Raw genomic sequence first — 18,679 nt, 5'->3', positions numbered from 1 at the left:
AAAGTCGTCATTACCACAACCAAATAGGTTTGGAAGTTTCCACAGTGGTGCTGCTGTAACAAATCACAGCAGGAATATAGAGGAAGCTTGATTAGGTTTGCACATCTTTCTTTTCTGAGGAAACACTCAACCTTACATAAACCAAGGAACCCCCCCCCCGAAGCTACTGTATTTGAATTCATTACGGCTGTGGTATAAATGAACAAAACTTTTAAATGAGTATAGCTTCCATTAGGCCCAATACAATAACCTCTGAGACTGCTTTCCAGGCAGACCTCACGCCGTGCTGGAGATTCTGTGGGAGCGGGCTTACTTTTCCTGTCAGGTCTCATTCACTGCCCACCTCATTGATCCCCTCCACTGACAGCACAGTAAGCTCTCTGGAACCGTGGCCGTTTCCCCTCACCCAGGACGCAGCACGATGCCTCTCAGCTCGACAGGCTGACAGGTGGGGTTTACGCAACCCGTGTGCCTTAATGGAGAGAATAAATTGAGTGTCATTTTAGCTTAACGTGGATGACTGCCTTAATGAGCTATAGATACACTGTACAGTCACGTTTAAAACCCACATGCCTCTGTCTTTTTATGGAGGTAATTTAAAAACAGTCATTTCCATTTTTGAATTTCATCACATTTTAACTGAAGCCGACAGTAAATCAGACGTAGTGTGCTACTGCTGACGCGGATGCTGCTGCCATAATGATTTTAGTCTCTTAGAAAGCAGCTGTTGAAGTAGATAGCCAGTCAGCTGGTGTGTTTCCTTACACAGCAGTTGAAATGTTTTCTTTTCCTTGGCCAGCCAAAGTCTTAAGAATACCCTCGAGCCCCTGTTGTTGCCATAGCCTGACTTTTCAAACAAAAATGTAAAATATTCTTTAGTTTCAACTTCTTAAGATTCTTCTGCTTTTCTTTGCAATACAACATTGTAAACTGAATATCTATAGATTTTAGTCAGACAAAACAAGCAATTCGAATATGTCCGTACAGGCCCTGAGAAACTGTAGTGGGCAGTTTATTTTTGACATTTCACAGACTCGGGATTTAATGAAGAAAAAGAAATATCTGCAGATTAATCGACAATAAAGTTAATCATTAATTGCAGCCGAAAACAAGACAGACCTTAGAATTACTAACAAGTGTAAATGTTTTAATGATAAAATATTTTATGCAAATGCACTCAAAATCAATGTAAGCGAGTCAGACGGCTGCAGCCCTGAAGTGAACCACAACTGATGTTTTACAAAACATTCTGTGGTGCACATTCTAGTCTGCTCACCTACTAGAGGTTGTGTGGCAGTTGCTGACATGCGGGCAGCCGCTGAGGGCATACAAATGAGCTAGGTGACTGGGACACACCACAGCAGCCCAGAGAAGTGTCACAGACAGATGGGAGATTTTTGATCAGTGGTCGCAGACCTTTACACATCCTCAGGGAGCTAGAGAGAAAGACGCCCTCCCTAATCCCCGCTGTTTGTGTGTAACGCACAGGAGTGTGCTGAGTGTGCTCTCTTCTGGATATATGGGAGTTCAGCCAGTGACACTACACAGAATCGCCAATTTCTATAAAGAGGAGCTTTATATTTACAAACGGTGCTTCCCTTACATTACTAATTTTGTTTCTTGTGCTGCAATCAATGTGTTTGCTAAAATAATCTTGTTAAACTGTTATCCCCGCCCGGCTACCTCAGTTTTATTCCGACATTACACAATAAATGAAGGAAAGAATGTATACAGAAATAGTGCAGGTAAGACGATGAAACAATAAAACTGTGACCAAAAAATGCAGGCTAACATTAACAATATTGAGCAGAATAAAAGTGATTAGATGTCAACAGTACGTCGCAACGAGGAAAACAAAATTTGTATTAAAAATCAGATAAATGAAACACCACTGATGCAGAAGATCTATTCATAGGGATTTTAGTGTAGAAAATTGCAGGTTGAGTGGGTGTGAATCACTGAATCAGTGTTTCTAGTGGAGGAAAACCTCCAGTTTTTAGTTCAGGCTCCATCTACACGTGTATTTCAAATTATTCAGAGAAGAAAGAGTGCTTTCTGTAGAACTGTTCATGTCAAAATTCTCTGTTAAATGGCCAGTGTGTTGGGAAGCAGCTTATTTGTCCGTTATGTAAATAAAGCTTTTCAGTGCAAGAAAAATGAACATAAAAAGTAAAAACTTTAATTAGCAAAGGCAAGAGCATATTCACACAAGCAAACAAACCCACGTCTGTATTATGTGCTGAAAGCTGTTCAGATATGATTGTAAGGCATGACCATGAATCTTAAACACAAAAACAACACTGAATCCATTGATCGTCACACACATTCCCCTCTCAGCAAAACTGAGTTTCACTAGCTAACATAAATACCATTCCTCATCAACATTTTTTCTTCCAAAGCAAACATATCTAATTTAAAACTAAGTCACACTCTTATGTCCCAGCAATTGAACAGTGCTACAGTAACCTCTTTCTGGATAGCCTGGCAGGTAAGAACAAACAGAAGGAGAATCATCACATTTTCAGAAATGAGACCAGGTCATGTTTGACCATTTTTGCAATGAAGCAACACTGGGATAAGGCTGAATGATGTTTCACATTTCTTAACTGTTTCACATTAATGAATTAGACAGGAGCTGCATGTATTGTGGCTCAAAAACTCAGTTATGTTAAATAATCAGGAAGTTAAACTCCTCTCAAAATGCCCAAAACAGAAATAAACCAACCTTTTTCCGGTTAGGATTATGCACATATGAAGGGTTCAGCAACTGTGAGGAGGACGGCTTCAGTGGACATTTTCACAAAATGTTTAAGCTACAACATAACAGATGGTTTCTGCTCGAAAAATAAACATTTTCGAGTTGATGTTTGCTTTCTGTCATACAAGACGGTGGTTCATCCTGAGTTATTAAATTTCACATCAAAATATGATAAGTAGCACACAGGTAAATGTCAAACAAAAACAAAAAGTGTCACTTTTTAAGCACAAACTAGTGATTTGGTTTTTAAGCTCTCTTCAAAACTCTTCAAAAGATCTCAGTTTATAACAGAGTGGTCTTGTATAAAAACTATTTCCATGGCAAACCACAAAAGACATATATACTGTATATATAAACTTGTTTCCACACACAAAAAAGTACACACAAAGAAAATAGCCCTGTTATCTTCTTGCAGTCCTTAACTGATCTGCTATTCTGAAAATGAAGTTTTTTTTTAAGCATTTGTATCAACATGAAGACAATGGAGCAGAGATTTTGCAGTCACATCCCACAGCATTCATCCAGAGGGACAGAGGCACATTCAATATGCATTAAGGGCCTGTGGTGTTCTACTTTTGAAGAATAAAGACCAGACGGAGGGCTTTATCAGGACATGTAGTCTGGAGAATAGAGACGTGACCTGGGGCTGCTGTTTGGGTCAGTCCTGTGTATTGTGCGGTTGAAGGAATTCACTACTGGAGAGTCTAAACCTGAAAAGGAGCAAAATATAGCATTGGGTAAATAAAGCATCTACAGCAGACTAAAGCTCACTTTATGAAGAAAAAACATTATGAACAAAAGACAAGTGGAGCAAATCCGCTGTTAACAAATATGGTAGAATTTAAAATTGAATAACACTTGGTTTAAAACTCACAATCAAACAGTCTAATTGGGGTATGTAATGCTTATGAATCTCTACCAAACATACTATAGCAGCCAGAGCACAGGCTTTAAATTGTGACAACACTGCAGCAGATTCTTTTGCAATAAATTGGAGACTTGAGAACTGATACAATGCTTTTTGCTTGGTTTACACACAAATGATCTTTAATTTACGATGGGCGAGGTAACGTTTCTTCAAAAAAATCTATTCTGACTGCCATAAAATTGTCCCGGATGCTATCAGACACCTCCTCTATCTTTTCTAATTAATTCTCAGTGGAGCTTTACAGCCTAGTGGCATCATCGATTTAGGGGTTACACAAACTTCTCTTTACTCATTAAAAATCAAGTGAACTCTACAGCTCAGGAATAAAAAATGGACTGACATTTAGGGGTTTATCTGTGTATGACTTAATGTATGCTTTAGTCTTTATTTACTTAATAGCTGTGGTGGGAAAGTGTCACAGTTGCAGTGTCCTACCTGAGATGGGTGGTGGTGGTGTCCTCTGGATGAAAGCAGGGTGATAGGTTTGTTCTCTTGGAGAGAACACTGTGTGGAGGACTGCAGAGAATAAAAAATAAATTTAAAACACATCATCACACTAGAGAGCTCAATATCAAAAAACCTCACAACTTTAAGGGCTTCAAATTCTGACTGTGTTCATTTTCAAACAATTTGGAAAAGAAATTAAATCATTTGTTTTAGTAGCTTTATTACATTAAGAGTGAAAACTATTAAAAAATATAAATAAAAACTGAAAATAAAACCCCAACTGCCTTGTACACTCCAGTCGCACAAAATTAATTCCATTTAACAAAGAGTGATATGATGAAACTGAAAACAATTACTGTGAAACCAAACATTTACCAGTGCATAAATGTTACTCATTATCATACAAAATAATCGAGGTATTCTAACCCTTTATTAGTATTGCAGTTCTACCAACTACCTCGTACAAGCATAGTGTTTCCAACAGAAATGAGGTGACCCACCGATGATGACGATAGCCGTACCGGCCAGCAGAGCAAACAGGGTGAAGAACATCATCTGGTAGCAGTTTATGAAGCTGTGCAGGGAGTGGCCCCCCTCCATGCTAACAACTGGAGGAGCAGCTGCTGAGACAGTGTGTTGGTTAAGATAACAGGCTGTCAAAACCTCTCTGAAGAGCTGAGAACATACGACACACTAACTAATATTATCTATGCTGCAGAGGGATAATAATGCTCGTTACAATGGTACTGAAATCTGAATGGAATGATGGTTATCAAAAACCAGCCTTGTCACTGTGCTTATTTCCAGATTATTGAGCAAAACTGCAAGTTTTGCTTGTTAAGGTGTCTAAAAACTAAACCCTTATAAGATATCATTCTTAAGCTGTGACAATTCCCAAGTTCTCTTTTTATACTTCAAGACTACCTTTAGGCCTGTCAGATGTTTGATATTCAAACTATTATTCAAATGTGGGCAACATTTAAATATTCGATCTGTGATCTGGAATCATCCGTTCAAATTCAGTCTCAGTATAAACTCAACAGGCTGTCACTTGTACTTCAGCAGATGCTCAGTGCATATCCTGTTGTCCTCAGTTAATCGGCCAACGGTTATCTTTCCTAAAGCATAATGATAACAATCATTACAACAAACTATCTGAGAAGTAATGTGTGGGCAAATTGTGGATAAATGTATGGCAGTTTTGCTGACACTGTACAATGCAAACGCCTTACAGTAAGGATAGCCAGTCAAGCAGCGAGGCAGTGGAGGCACAGGAAATGAACAGAACAATGTTAAATCTACAAAGTATTTTTAGGATTAGGCTATGTGGGTTGCAAATTAATTACAATGAATTACATTTCAGTTCAAATTTGTTCAAACTTGATTTTTTTTGAAAAGGTGAGAGCCCTACTATCGTTCCTGTGATCTCACACATAAAATACACATAAAGCAAAAATGACTGTGCGGCTTGAGGCACAGTGACTCGTCATTTGCGCTGAAAGGGTATCTGACCTTGCATTGCAGCGCTGGGATCAGCTACGTGAATCAAGGTGACTGGGATGAGGAGACTCTGGCTGGAGGAAGTGCTGCTTATGGAAATAGAAGCAGTTACTGCTGCCTGAGGGTCCACAGCACTGATGGTGTACTTTGAGAAACTGGGAAAGCCATGATGTACCTCCTTCTCTTGGACAGCGATGTTGGGAGAAGTAGACACCACCTAAAGACACAGAAAAGTGTGTGCAAACTTTTTCATAAAAGGGAAGTTTACTTAAACGAGGGTCATACTAACTGTAAAAATGTAACCACTGCAAATTTTTATTATCAGTCCTTTTGAAATAATGTTTTGTCTGACCTCCATGTTGGACAGGGCGGCAGTGGGGCCATAGACTGTGAGCTCAGCTGATGGATGCAGGTTTGAGAGCAGCAGCTCAGTCTGGTCAGAGTAGAGGCCTGGCTCTATGGGCAGCCTGGCACTGACTTGTTCCCCAGAGAAAGCACTGCCCTCCAGGCCTGCTTTCACCAGCAGGTTGGTCATGGACATGCTGAGCACACGGGTCTGTTGGTCAGACATCGACTCCAAGGTCACGGAACATGTGTAGAGGCCTGGGGCGAGAAATGAAAGAGGTAAAAGTGATGTTTCAACATAAATTATTGATTTGTGCATTTGGGGCAAGAAATGACTATGAATGTCACAGTGTGCACGATTCTAGTGTCAATGTGGTCTCAAAAATGTGCAAGCTACATACAAGATATATTTTCTCCCACTCAATAATAATCTCTGAATTTGTCAGGGAGGGTCATTTAACAATCACATGCTCCCCCCCTTAGGACTTCAGTGGGATTTAGCTGAGAGGTTATAGCCTTGTACACACACACTTTGGATCCCCTCAGAGATGAGCCAACAACTGGAGTGAAGTCCCAAACCGCAAACACAATTAGCCCAGTGCTTTCAAGCGATAGGGACTCTCCTCAGTTCAATACGTCACCCGGACACCTTTTATAGTCCCTGCTAAATTCGTTCCGTGGGCAATGCAGGTATTGATTATGCCCTTATAAACAGAATTTTCCTGCCCCTTGTGCAGAACATACACATAAACACTGTGCCTAGGTTAGGTTTGAAAGTAATTTTATTTTCGAACACAGAATGCTTCTAAAAAAAAGGTAGAAAATGATATGAGTGTCAAACTATGAACAGGTAAGAGAGGAAAAGGCAAAGGAGCATTCAGTTAATGTTTTCAACCACTATCATTTAAATAAAAAATAAAAAAAAGTACAATCCATGGTCTGAAAGTGAAGAGAAGGATAGCCCCACCACCATAACCATTGTGAATGACAATGTATGGGATCTCTTGTCTGAATTGAGATCAGGCTTACCAATGCTGGAGTCAAAGCCTGTGTGCGTTGTGAAGACATCACTAGCAGGGAAATCAATAGCATCACTCGTGAAGCTAAGTTGGCAACTGAATGAGGTTTCTGGATGCAGTTGAGGAATAGCTTCAGTCTGGGCAGAAGAACAGGTTCCTGCAGGGTAGAGTGCACACACATAAAACATCCCAAAACTTTGTGCTCCATTATACACATTAGTCATTGAATAAAGAAAAGGTTATATCAATATTAATGACTTTGATTTTTATTTATATATTTATTTATGAGTTTTCAAAGAAAAAGTTTGACATTTCTGGGAATACGATTGTTTAGATAGATGAGAGGATTGATACCGCTCTGTCTGTTAAATATACAGCTACAGTCAGCTGATGGATAGTTTAGCTTATCACAAAGACTGTACACAGGGGAAACAGCTATCCTGGCTTTGTCCTAAAGGTAACAAAATATTCTTACAACACCTCCCTAATTAATACCTTATACCTCATTTGTTTAATCTGGACAAAGATCGAGGTGTAAAAAAGACAATTTGGTGGATTATGTGCCAGACTATTTCTTGGCTCTGTGCAGTTGCCAGGAAACCAGTGGACACTCCAGTAATTTACAGGTCATGCCTGAGAAATAATCCTGCATATATTAACCAAACCATTAAAACCAGCAGAATATTGATATTACACTTTGGTTTTGGACAGATTAAATAAAACAAGATATAATGTGTTAATTAGTGAGTTTTAGAGGTGTGGTAGGCTAAGCTAAGATAAAAGGCTGCTGGCTCCAGCTTCATATTTACCATACAGACATGATAAGTATCAATCTTCTTACCTAATTCTCGGCAAGAAAGCGAATAAGAGTATTTCCCAAAATGTTGAACTATTCCTTTAATTACTGCTTAACTATAACTGAGTCAGTTCAGTACCGATGAGGTTGGTTCCGCTTTCTCTGGTAGTGAGTAGGACCTTTGTCTCCTTGCCATTCCTGACAGGTGCAGCCTGTGCCATAGCTGCCGTTCTAGTAGCTGCTTCCACTATTACCTACAGAACCATACAGAGACGGGGAAATGCAAATAAGTCCTAAGAAGTTCCAGGATTTATGGAATACTCACATTATAATTTACAACCACAACAAATTGCTGACATCAATCACATCAAACTGTCATTGAAACAAACTAATTAAAAGACAGTTGAATGTTTAATATAACATTACTGCCACCTCTCACGTCTCACACTGATTAAAAAAAAAAAAAAAAAACTTATCTTCATTTGGTTCATTTTCTTACAATGCTTATTGGCACCTTTCTTTGTAAGATAAAATACCCTACATCAAATCTCATCAATTCAAATTCTGAAGATAGCAAATATTCATATAAAACGGTGGGTTGTATTCAGTTCAAGAGCCAGAAAGAGCATGATGGATAGAGTACGGTGACACTCCACGCACCATCTTGTATGAGACTCTCAACGTTGGTAATGTCAGGCACACACATTAGGCAGAAACAATGTTGCTGAAAGTTCATGATGGATACAATAAACATCTGTTGTACTTTCAATATCGATATGATATGTTGCCGAAGGATTGATACAGTATGATGCACTTGAAGAGAATATTAAATTCTCTGGAGAGTAGAAATTAAAAAAAAGCAGGAGGTGTGTTGTTTGCGTAATTACAACACTCAGAACTTGCTTCTTGCAGCTCATTCATCACAGCCATGACTAAAAGAAATATAGCAGCATATATACAGCTCTGGAAAAAATTAAGAGACAACTGCAAATTTTTCTGAAATCAGCATCTGTACATGTATGACATGCAATTCTATTCCAGTGTCTGTTGAATTCTAACGCTAGCACACCTCATTCTACTTAATGAGGTACTGATTAGGTTATCACCTGACCCAAATCTTATTTAACAAGTATAAAAACCACTGCTGTGGTCATCACTATCCTCTTGCAACAGGACCAGCTGGATGGCAAAAACAGAGCTAGTAGCACCTCAAAAGTAAATGGAATCAAAAAATAACTATTGACCATGCCAAAAGAAAAGTTGAAAACAAAAGTTTTGAGTGAGGAAAAGAAGGGTTCAATTCTGGCTTTACTGGCAGTGAGCGTCAGGTTGCTTGCGTCCTTAAAATTTCGAAGACTGACATCAAGTGACCTACAAAAAGAATGGCAAATGGCAGCTGGGGTGAAGTGAATGGCGAGAACGGTTCGAAACAGACTCCTAGTGGCAGGGCTCAAGTCGTGTAAGGCTAGAAAAAAGCCCTTCATCAATGAGAAGCAAAGAAGAGCCAGGATGAAGTTTGCAAAACACCATACGGATTGGACCATAGAGGACTGGAGTCAGGTCATCTTCTCTGATGAGTCCAATTTTCAGCTTTGCCCAACACCTGGTTGTGTAATGGTTAGACGGAGACCTGGAGAGGCCTACAAACGACAGTGTCTCGCACCCACTGTGAAATTTGGTGGAGGATCGGTGATGATCTGGGGGTGCTTCAGTAAGGCTTCAGTAAGCGTCTTTGCGAAGGACGCATGCATCAAGCCACATACAAGGTTATCCTGGAAGAAAACTTGCTTCCTTCCGCTCTGAAAATGTTCCCCAACTCTGAGGATTGTTTTTTTTCCAGCAGGACAATGCTCCATAAAACACACACATTTTACTCAAACACATACCTATAAATAGTAAAATCAGAGAAACAGATAATTTTGCAGTGGTCTTAATTTTTTCCAGAGCTGTATATGTATACACACACACACACACACACACACACACACACACACACACACACACACACACACACACACACACACACACACACACACACACACACACACACACACACACACACACACACACACCAGGCTACAGCTTATGCTTTATTACACAGTCTATCAGTTAGTTAAGATAGTAGTTACTACCTACAAATGGCCTACCTCTCTGTAGGTTTTCAAAACACCAGGTATTTCGTAGTACACAGTAACTGTCCCAGAGTCTCTGGCTACAGCTGCACCACTTTTAGGATCCACCTGAAGGACACCATTAGCTGAGGAACTCCAAGTACCATGAACACCTGCAGAGAAGGAAAGATAACGTCCAGCTTTAAAATAAATAAATAAATAAAAAATGCCAGACTAGAACTGCTTATAAAATGGGGCCAAGAGGAGTAATAGAATTCCAATGGACTTAGGATTGAAAGGTACTTCATCTTTCAAAGGAAATTAAATAAAAAGCAGAGCAAGAAAGATGCTGTTGTGGAAGAACACAAAAGCAGATAATACATAACTAGGCTGTCATCATTGGAGTGCCGAATCAAAAGCAAACATTTTGTTGAATTCAAAATGTTTTTTTCTTCTTTATGTTCAAAATAGTTATTTTCTGATGACATGACACACATGTACAATACAGCAGATCTGTTGCTTAAATAACATGTAGACCTCTCACCGTCTGGGCTGGTTAATTGGGCAGAGAAGCAAACTACATCTCCCACCACCAGTCTGTGGCTCTCATGTGGATAAATAGCATGCGTGACAGGAAGTGGAACGTAGTCCGCGACACCCATATTTTCACTGTCCCACACTGCGAGAAGGGTGAGGCCTACGTTGACCGTCCGCACAGTCAGAGTGTGATTACCAGGCCCAACCCCCATCTGCACCAGGTCATCTCTGCAGGACACAAAAGAGGTATAGGTTTTATGTTATGGAATTATTATCTATCAATTATATAACTAATCATAATTGATGTGTAAGTGATACTACCAAACAGAACTTTAAAATTTAAACCTCTGATAACTAATATATTAACCAATGTACTGTTTTTTAAATTTTATTTACTACTTGTTAATCTTACAAAAATGCATGAAACTATTACAAAAAATACATGATCAATTCATGTATTTCATTTCACACAATGTTGGAAACATTCCTTTGAGATTCTGGTGCATGTTGACATGATTGCATCACATCATTTCTGCAGATTTGTCACATTCATGCTGCGGATCTCCCATTCTACCACATCCCAAAGGTGTTCTGTTAAATTCAGATCCGATTACTTGTGAGGCCACTGAAGTACACTGAACTCACTGTCATGTTCATGAAACCAGTTTGAGACGACTTTTGCTTCGTGAAATGGTGCATTATCATGCTGGAAGTGGCCATCAGAAGATGCCAATTTGTGGCAATAAAGGGATGCACATGGACAGCAATAATACTCAGATAGGCTGTGACATTCAAACCATGAATGATTGGTATTAAGGGGCCCAAGTTGTGCCAAGAAAACTTTCCCCACACCATTACACCACCACCATTAGCCTGGACTGTTGACACAATAAAAGGTTGGGTCCCCCCTGACCTCTTTCATCAACAAGCTGTTTGCGTGAGCAAAACAGCCACTCATTGGATGTTTTTTGGCTTTCACGGCATTCTGACTAGAGACTGTCGTATGTGAAAATCCCGAGATCAGAAGTTTCAGAAACACTCAAACCAGCCCGTCCTGCACCAACAATCATGCCACGGTCAAAGTCACTGAGATTACATTTTTCCCCATTCTGATGTTCGATGTGAACATTAACTGGAGCTCCTGACCTGTGTCTGCATCATTTTATGCACTGCACTACTGCCACATGATTAGCCAATTGGATAATTGCATAGCAGATGTGTAGGTGTTCCTAATTGAGTTTTCAGTAAGTGTAAACATCAACACAAATATCAAAAAACACATGGTAGCTATGGATCAGCTACATTCATTTAGGGATTAGCAGGTGATTCATTAATATGATCATTCATTAACAGAGGCCAAACATGGGCGCTATGAATTTATAGTAACAAACTTTAACTTGCTTTAGTGTTTTATTTCCCGCTGCAATTGTTCAACGACCCCCGCCTTGCTTTTCACCTCCATCTCCAAACCACACCTGTTCTGAACCAATGGGACCAAAGTGCTCCCTCCACAGATACCAGTAAAATCCAACTGGCTCCTTGGAGACTCAATAGGCTCTAATCACAGGCTAGCCCTCTTAGTCCCAAGACTATCTGGGTTTTACTACTCAGATTGTGAAACTTTTCCCCTAAAATTGTCTGTCAGCACCTGGAGAACAAGGTAAGAGAATCAATTTATTGTGCAGACAGATGAGGGAGTCCCTAATTAGGAGTGCAGCAATGCTCCTCCCTGCCCAACACTCCCATTAATTTAGCTGATTCGCTCAGGAGGAAACTACTTCATCTGAAATGAGGAACGGGGTAAATCAATGTTGTCAACTCCACGTAGAAGCTGCCACTAAACCCTGCCCTGACCTCAACTACTCTGTCTGTACTGTACAGATATTAATGCACACAATTTAAACAAAGGTTATATAAAAGTATATAAAATATTCTTGTTTTTCAGTGTTATAGATATATCTTGTGTGAATCAATATCATAAAAATAGACCATGTGAAATACATGCTAATTAAATTCCAAAAATCAATATTGTGTCAAGAATCCATGCTTGCCATTTTTACATAGAGAACAATTTTGGACTCCAACTGAAATACATTTACTATTCAGCTGGTAGAGGGTGAGTAGTGTGTGGGTTGACACAACTTGTCCGGCAGAATTTGAAATAGTCGAAGACATTAGGTCATGCAAGGCCGAGTGAGGTTTCACAAATGAACCACTTAAAAGAAAGGCTTCAGCACTCTCTCTCTATATATATATATAGCCCAGAACAGCAGGATAATAGCTCTTCAACCTTGGGTTACTAAACAAACTACAAAACATATCCTCCTCCCTCCTTTGCCTATTTAGAAGTCATGTTTCACTCATGGTGTCACCCAGAATGCATGAATGAATGCTTGAAGTATATCAATAGATGACAACAATTCGTGAAACATAATGAAGTGTTAAAGAACCTATAGGTTGTGTAACTGACCTGTTTGTGGAAAATGTAAGATGAGAGTTGGAACTGTGTAGGGACTCTCCAGTGCTGGCATGAAAGTGGACAGAGAAGGTGAGTACTATGCCCAGGGGGAAGACTTTCAGGCTCTCTCTGGTGTGTGTGTAGAGCACTGGGCTGGTACTGAACCGCACGTAGGACACAGGCACCACCTGGGAAATGAGAAGAGGGACCAGTGTCGCACTCAGTAACTGCAGGGACAAGGTGAGCTGCTATTTGATATACTGTGACAGCAGATATATTCCTTATGTATTCTTGTTTGGGGCTAACAGATGGAAAAACAGTGCTTTCATATTCATTTAACCCCCTTTTTTGAAATTAAAAAAATGTACTGTAGATTTGGGGGCAAAATGCATACAGAGAGTTTTTTTTTGTTTTTTTTTTAACATACATTATATCGTGCCTTTTCTATTCAAAAATTTAAAAATGCCTAGATGTAAAGTAGATGAGAATGTTCTCATATTAAGACAAGTTGCTTGAATTAACATTCTCTGAACATCTTCCCTTTGGGAGTCTCAATTTTTTTTTTTTTTTTTTTAGCTCTGCAGTGCATATTGTCATATTTTATAACTGAATTATAATGAATTGAGATGGATTTCACTGTCAATTTCCAAAGGATACTGCTTTTAAAACAAAAAACCTGAAATATGTTTCATGCAGCAGCTGTTAAACTGACCTTCACAGCAAGGATGAGAGTTTGATTGACACCAAAAGTCTCTTGCGAGGTGATCAGCAGAGAGGAGATGCCAGTGAGAGAGCCAGAGAGGAGAAAGCCCTTATCATCCACTTGAGCGGTAACAACCTGGTCAGGGCAATCCAGCATCCGATATGAGAGTGCACCTACACCATCCCTATTAGACAAAGAAGAACACAGTCACATCAGGTTTCTCCAAGTGATGTACATGTTTCTGTCATTTTACATTGCACAATTAAGGTTGGTGAAGAAATCCACTTATTTTTCTGTGCAAATGCTGTTAGAAGAGACAAAAACCACTGTGCAGGCACTTGTAACTCACCTGTTAGTTTGGAGTTTGAGGGCTGAGTTCGGAGCCATCAGTAACTCCCCAGCCTCTACTTCAGGGTTAAGCATGTGTAGCTTGTCATAGACCTTGATCAAAGAGAAATGTTGAAACTCCAATTATTAGAGGGCTTTAATCATTCTTTGATGTTTCGGCACTAGTGACATGTCATAGTTTAATGCAGTTTGAAGCTGGATGCATTCAGCTCCAGCTAATCTGCAGTCTTATCTCTTCACAAAGTTAAGAACTCCAGATATTCCAAAGCTCAGCAACTTGAACACTCTGCTGCCTTAAATGCCAGCTGTCTCTATTATGAAGAAGCTGCAGGGGGACATCGTCATGAAAAGCAAAGTAGTCCATAAAAGGCGTCTAATAAAATATTTGCATGTACAGTATTTATAATACTGGTGCTCAGGACACAAAGATACAATGCCACAGTGCTGTACCTGGATCTGGATTTCATCTCTGAGCTCCTGAAGGTTCCCCACTAGCTGCCCAGCCTCGGGGCTAGTAACTCTGAGCACCACCGTCAGCCCTGTCCGCCCTCTAGTTCTTCCAGTTACCGTCATGCCAAAGTTATGCTCTGACTGGAGCTCCACGTTAGCCTGATGGAGACAGGAACCATTACGAGAATGGCAAAAATAGCAGCAGCAAATCAAATAAGAAGCCAAGAGTGATGAGAAAGCAGGGACAAGGCAGAGGCTGACAAGGAAGAAGAGACAAGGCAGATGCTGGTTTTTAAATCATACTGTAATGCAGGGACAGCACATGTTGCATCAGTCTGATAAAAGGAATTGAAGGGACAACAGGACCCAAAAATAGGAATGGTTTAGTGGCAGAAACTGCATGAGATATCAAATAACAGAGCAAAAACACTGAGTACAGGGTACCTCAATGTGTCTTGATTGGACATCCAGGATATCTCTCTTGGTGGTGGACCAGTGGAAGGTTAGCCCAGGTAGAACATTGCCAAAGGAGAAGGGTGTTTGACTATTGGTCAGACCCATCACATATACAGGCATCTAAAAAAAGGACACAAACTTAAATCAAGGAAATCAGTGAGTACAATATCACCAAAGAGAGGAGTGAATTTTTTTTTCCCAGTTAACTGAAGTAATACTTTAATCAGTAGTACTTAGATGTTGGGTCATTTCTTATACTGTAATTCTTCTCAAAAAAAAAAAAATCGTACCTGTGCTCCTGTCTTCATTCTTGTAATAGGTGCTCTGATTCGAATGGCTGTCAAAAGCACAACCTCAACTTCTACTCGATCCTGAGAAAACAAGAGAATAAGCTTCTAATCTGCACAATCTAAGCGAACCATACACTTGTCCGAATCATCTATATATACTTACCTGAGATACAACAACTAGCTTCCCAGTTTCGGCATCTACGGCTTGGACCAGTCCAGTAACAGTGACATTACCAATGGCAATACCCCTGACATGGCCCATGCCATTAACAGACGCTATTTCCTCATCGGAAATAGAGAAAAGGATATTGGACTGAGGCTGAGGGCCACCCTCAGATGTGATCTATAATGACAGGAGGAAGGAAAAGGGGAGGGACAGTTTTGAAAAAAAAAAAAAAGGGAGAAACAGGAAAAAAATGAAAAAAAAAAACGAGTATCACACAGTGACAGTTTGGTCAATTTCATTCAGCAGTGCAGGGTCTGATAATAAGCTATTATGCTTTGTGTATTAAACTACCCAGGATTAGGAAAATGGAGATCCAGCAAAAATAATGTGCAATGCATGTGTATTACAGAGTTTAATGTTCGGCAATTAGGATGCTTCATGGATAGACGGTAAATACTTTCAGAGCATGAGATGAAGCAAATGAAAGACAAGCTGGATATTTAAACCAGGAGCAATTAGGCTAACATCAACTTCCAGAAAAGTCCTGGCAGAGGGTTCTTTTGGAAGATAAACTGAGAACTAGATGAACTCTTCTGGCAAGATGAACAGAGGCCAGCTATTTCCAGACAGATCCAGACAAGCGTCAGTATTTAACATACCTGCATCATTGCTCCAATTAAAAGAGTAATTTTCCTTGGGATGAGTTTGAATGGTGGAAATACCTAGAAGTAAAAAAAAAAAAAAAGTTACAATATGTGCATCATATGCAATAGTCAAAATTTGAACTGACATTATAAAAATTAGCACACAATTATACCTCAATTTGCTGAGGTGGGGATGCAATTTTTCTCCCATTTTTATCCACAACAACAGCTGACAGAGTGGTCTGACCAATCAAAACACCTTTCACCAGAAAAACAGCTGTATCATTTTCTGTGAACTCTCCTAGTGGTCTGCAAAAAAAAAAAGACATTCAGAAACTTAAATGAATCCTTGCAAGTTCTTAAATCTTTACCAAATTTCTCATTACTTACTTTAGAGAGACTATTGCAGAAGCTGCCTTGAGTTTTAGATTCATGAAATGGAAATAGCTAGCTGGGAAGGGCTTCTTGTTATCATCCAAGACTCTGACATAAGCCTTCACAGATTTGCCAATCTCCACCTGTAATCAAGACGAATGACATCCATTCATGAGGGAAATAATTATTTTGGGTAACAGGCAGGTCAAACCTAATGATACTAATTCAAGAAAGGCTAGCTTTCATGAAAATCGGGAAGGAAAGTGCAAGAAGAGGACAACCATATTTAGTGCTTAGATGACATTGAGGCATTTCAGAAATGTGTGGTACTGAAAATAGGGATCACCTAGTCAAGCAGTGCCTGGACCCTCCAAGATGAGGGATTATGGGGATGAAAACTGACCTTGTCAACCACTCTCACATAAACCTCCAGGATGTCAGAAACATGTACTGTGGCTTTGGCAGGTGCTGGAAATGCCAGACAAAGGTCATGAACCATCACCTTCACCACTCCTGGGTGGACGGGAGAGACCTGGGCACACACGGCAACACAGCAACACAGCATTTTCATTAGAAAAAATTCAATTCTCTGCATTCAACGGAGAAATTTAAAGCACCGGTGTACTTTAATCCATTATCCAACAAACAATCATAAGGTTTCTCTGAAATTATAAAGCATGTTTTTCAATATTTTAATTGTGGATTCCCCAGAACTAATCCCTCACAAATCACAGCCCAAATGTTCCTTCTTACCTGAGCTGTTCCATGGGCCTCCTGGAATACCACGTCCGCTATCCCTTTAACACTGGTATTGACAAAAAAGTGTCCTGAACCCTCTCGCAGGGCCAGGTTCGCCTACAAGATATAATACATTAATGCCTTGTGAAAGTGCGGAAAAACATTATATAACCAAAGTAATTCCATGTTGCAAGGCGATCCAGAAAAATTGTCCCAGTTCATTGTCATGTTTTTGTGATAGCCACTTGGCCCTGCATGTGACATCAAAGGGGACCTCTGCCCACACTCACTCTTTCAAATCCTATTACACAGGTCACTAGCTGTTATTCAACCCCCCACACCTGCCAAACACTGCTTCTGCATCACATAGAATTAAGTAAGGGAGGTCCACTGAGCAAAGTTTCCACTGTGTCTAGTGCAATGACTATTAACATTTACATTCATTCAGTTGTTTCCAGTGTGATGACGTTAATCTCCATTGTTTGTTCTGCAGCAGAGAAAAGACTAAATAATATTATCTATAATTAAAATCAATGCAATTATACTTTATAGTAAAACAAGCCATGAAAAGCCAGTGTGTCTGTCTGTGCTTACACTTGCTAGGGTAAAGAGATAACCTAGTTATATGTATGTAAGATCACAACACTGATAAATCGGTCTCTTACCCGCACATCTGGGTGGTTGTATATGGTCACTGTGTCAGGAGAAACTTTCACATCCTCAACCAACAGGAGCTCCAGAGTGGCTGAGACCGGGGTCAAGGGATCATACTGTCCAGAAGAGGAAGAAGAGATGAAACAGTATTAGTGCTATGGTTACATATGTAAATATTATACCAGCATATACTATAATATGCTGGTAATGCCTCCTTACCAATGAAAAACTTTGTGTATAAATGAAAATGGAAAGTAAGTTGAAGCTGGGACAGATCAAATGAAAAGAAGAGGATCAATTATATGCACATGACATGTAGTTACAAGTTAAAAGTCTAGGGAAAAACTTCCATCAATGTTGGATCTTCATCCTGTCAAAAAAATCTGACAAAGATTTGCCTGGGAGCAAAACATTTGCAGATCAAAATACATATATAACCTTTATTTAACCAAGTAATGTCATTGAGCCCAGGATTTCTTTTGCAAGAGATCCCCTATTGCAAGAACAAATTTGGTAATTTGAATAATGTTTCATTCAGCTGCTCATGCTTTTTAAGAGGAAGTGAAAAAAATCTTTTGACGTCTGTTAGTGGTTCAGCCATTGTTTTCACTTACCGGACTGGGAACATTGGCTGCTGCTAGATGTGAAACTTGGTAACCCAGCGCTTTCACAGTAATGGCAGCAATGCCTGTCTGATGATGGACAAGAACTGTCTGACGTCCTGCCACAGATGACAAAAAAAAGAAATATATATATATTTTTTAAAATCAATAATTACACAAACACCAATCATACAGGAAACACAATAAAATTCCAAGTGATTGGTGAATGGATAACTCCCCATCTGCCGCCACTGTTTTTTAAAGCCTCTCAGAGCTTTTTTCTCCTGTTTATACCTCATTACTTTCCAGATGTCTAAACAAAAGAGTAAAGTTAAGTCGACAACCCACTCTTTC

The 18,679-nt window shown here is 39.7% G+C and overlaps 1 protein-coding gene across 1 annotated transcript in view; it reads right to left on the bottom strand.

Moving 5' to 3' along the window:
- Positions 1-2,157: 2,157 nt before the first annotated feature.
- nup210 (nucleoporin 210) overlaps positions 2,158-18,679 on the bottom strand; it is a 29,218-nt gene continuing 12,696 nt past the window's right edge. Inside the window, exons 18-40 of the mRNA XM_040152054.1 lie at positions 18,338-18,444; positions 17,735-17,839; positions 17,085-17,186; positions 16,735-16,863; positions 16,347-16,474; positions 16,130-16,265; positions 15,972-16,034; positions 15,310-15,489; positions 15,147-15,227; positions 14,845-14,976; positions 14,401-14,559; positions 13,952-14,043; positions 13,612-13,786; positions 12,912-13,087; positions 10,449-10,669; positions 9,941-10,077; positions 7,933-8,047; positions 7,008-7,154; positions 5,986-6,236; positions 5,646-5,850; positions 4,634-4,753; positions 4,122-4,202; positions 2,158-3,468 (exon numbers count right to left, since the gene is read on the bottom strand). Coding sequence (XP_040007988.1) covers positions 3,365-3,468; positions 4,122-4,202; positions 4,634-4,753; positions 5,646-5,850; positions 5,986-6,236; positions 7,008-7,154; positions 7,933-8,047; positions 9,941-10,077; positions 10,449-10,669; positions 12,912-13,087; positions 13,612-13,786; positions 13,952-14,043; positions 14,401-14,559; positions 14,845-14,976; positions 15,147-15,227; positions 15,310-15,489; positions 15,972-16,034; positions 16,130-16,265; positions 16,347-16,474; positions 16,735-16,863; positions 17,085-17,186; positions 17,735-17,839; positions 18,338-18,444 — 3,146 coding nt within the window. The 3' untranslated portion in view covers positions 2,158-3,364. The remainder of the gene's footprint in view (positions 3,469-4,121; positions 4,203-4,633; positions 4,754-5,645; positions 5,851-5,985; positions 6,237-7,007; positions 7,155-7,932; positions 8,048-9,940; positions 10,078-10,448; positions 10,670-12,911; positions 13,088-13,611; positions 13,787-13,951; positions 14,044-14,400; positions 14,560-14,844; positions 14,977-15,146; positions 15,228-15,309; positions 15,490-15,971; positions 16,035-16,129; positions 16,266-16,346; positions 16,475-16,734; positions 16,864-17,084; positions 17,187-17,734; positions 17,840-18,337; positions 18,445-18,679) is intronic.

Source organism: Xiphias gladius, chromosome 18, assembly GCF_016859285.1.
Source record: "Xiphias gladius isolate SHS-SW01 ecotype Sanya breed wild chromosome 18, ASM1685928v1, whole genome shotgun sequence".
NCBI lineage: Eukaryota > Metazoa > Chordata > Actinopteri > Istiophoriformes > Xiphiidae > Xiphias > Xiphias gladius.
The sequence above is the reverse complement of the archived record's forward strand: the minus strand, read 5'-3'. Positions and strand labels throughout refer to the sequence as shown.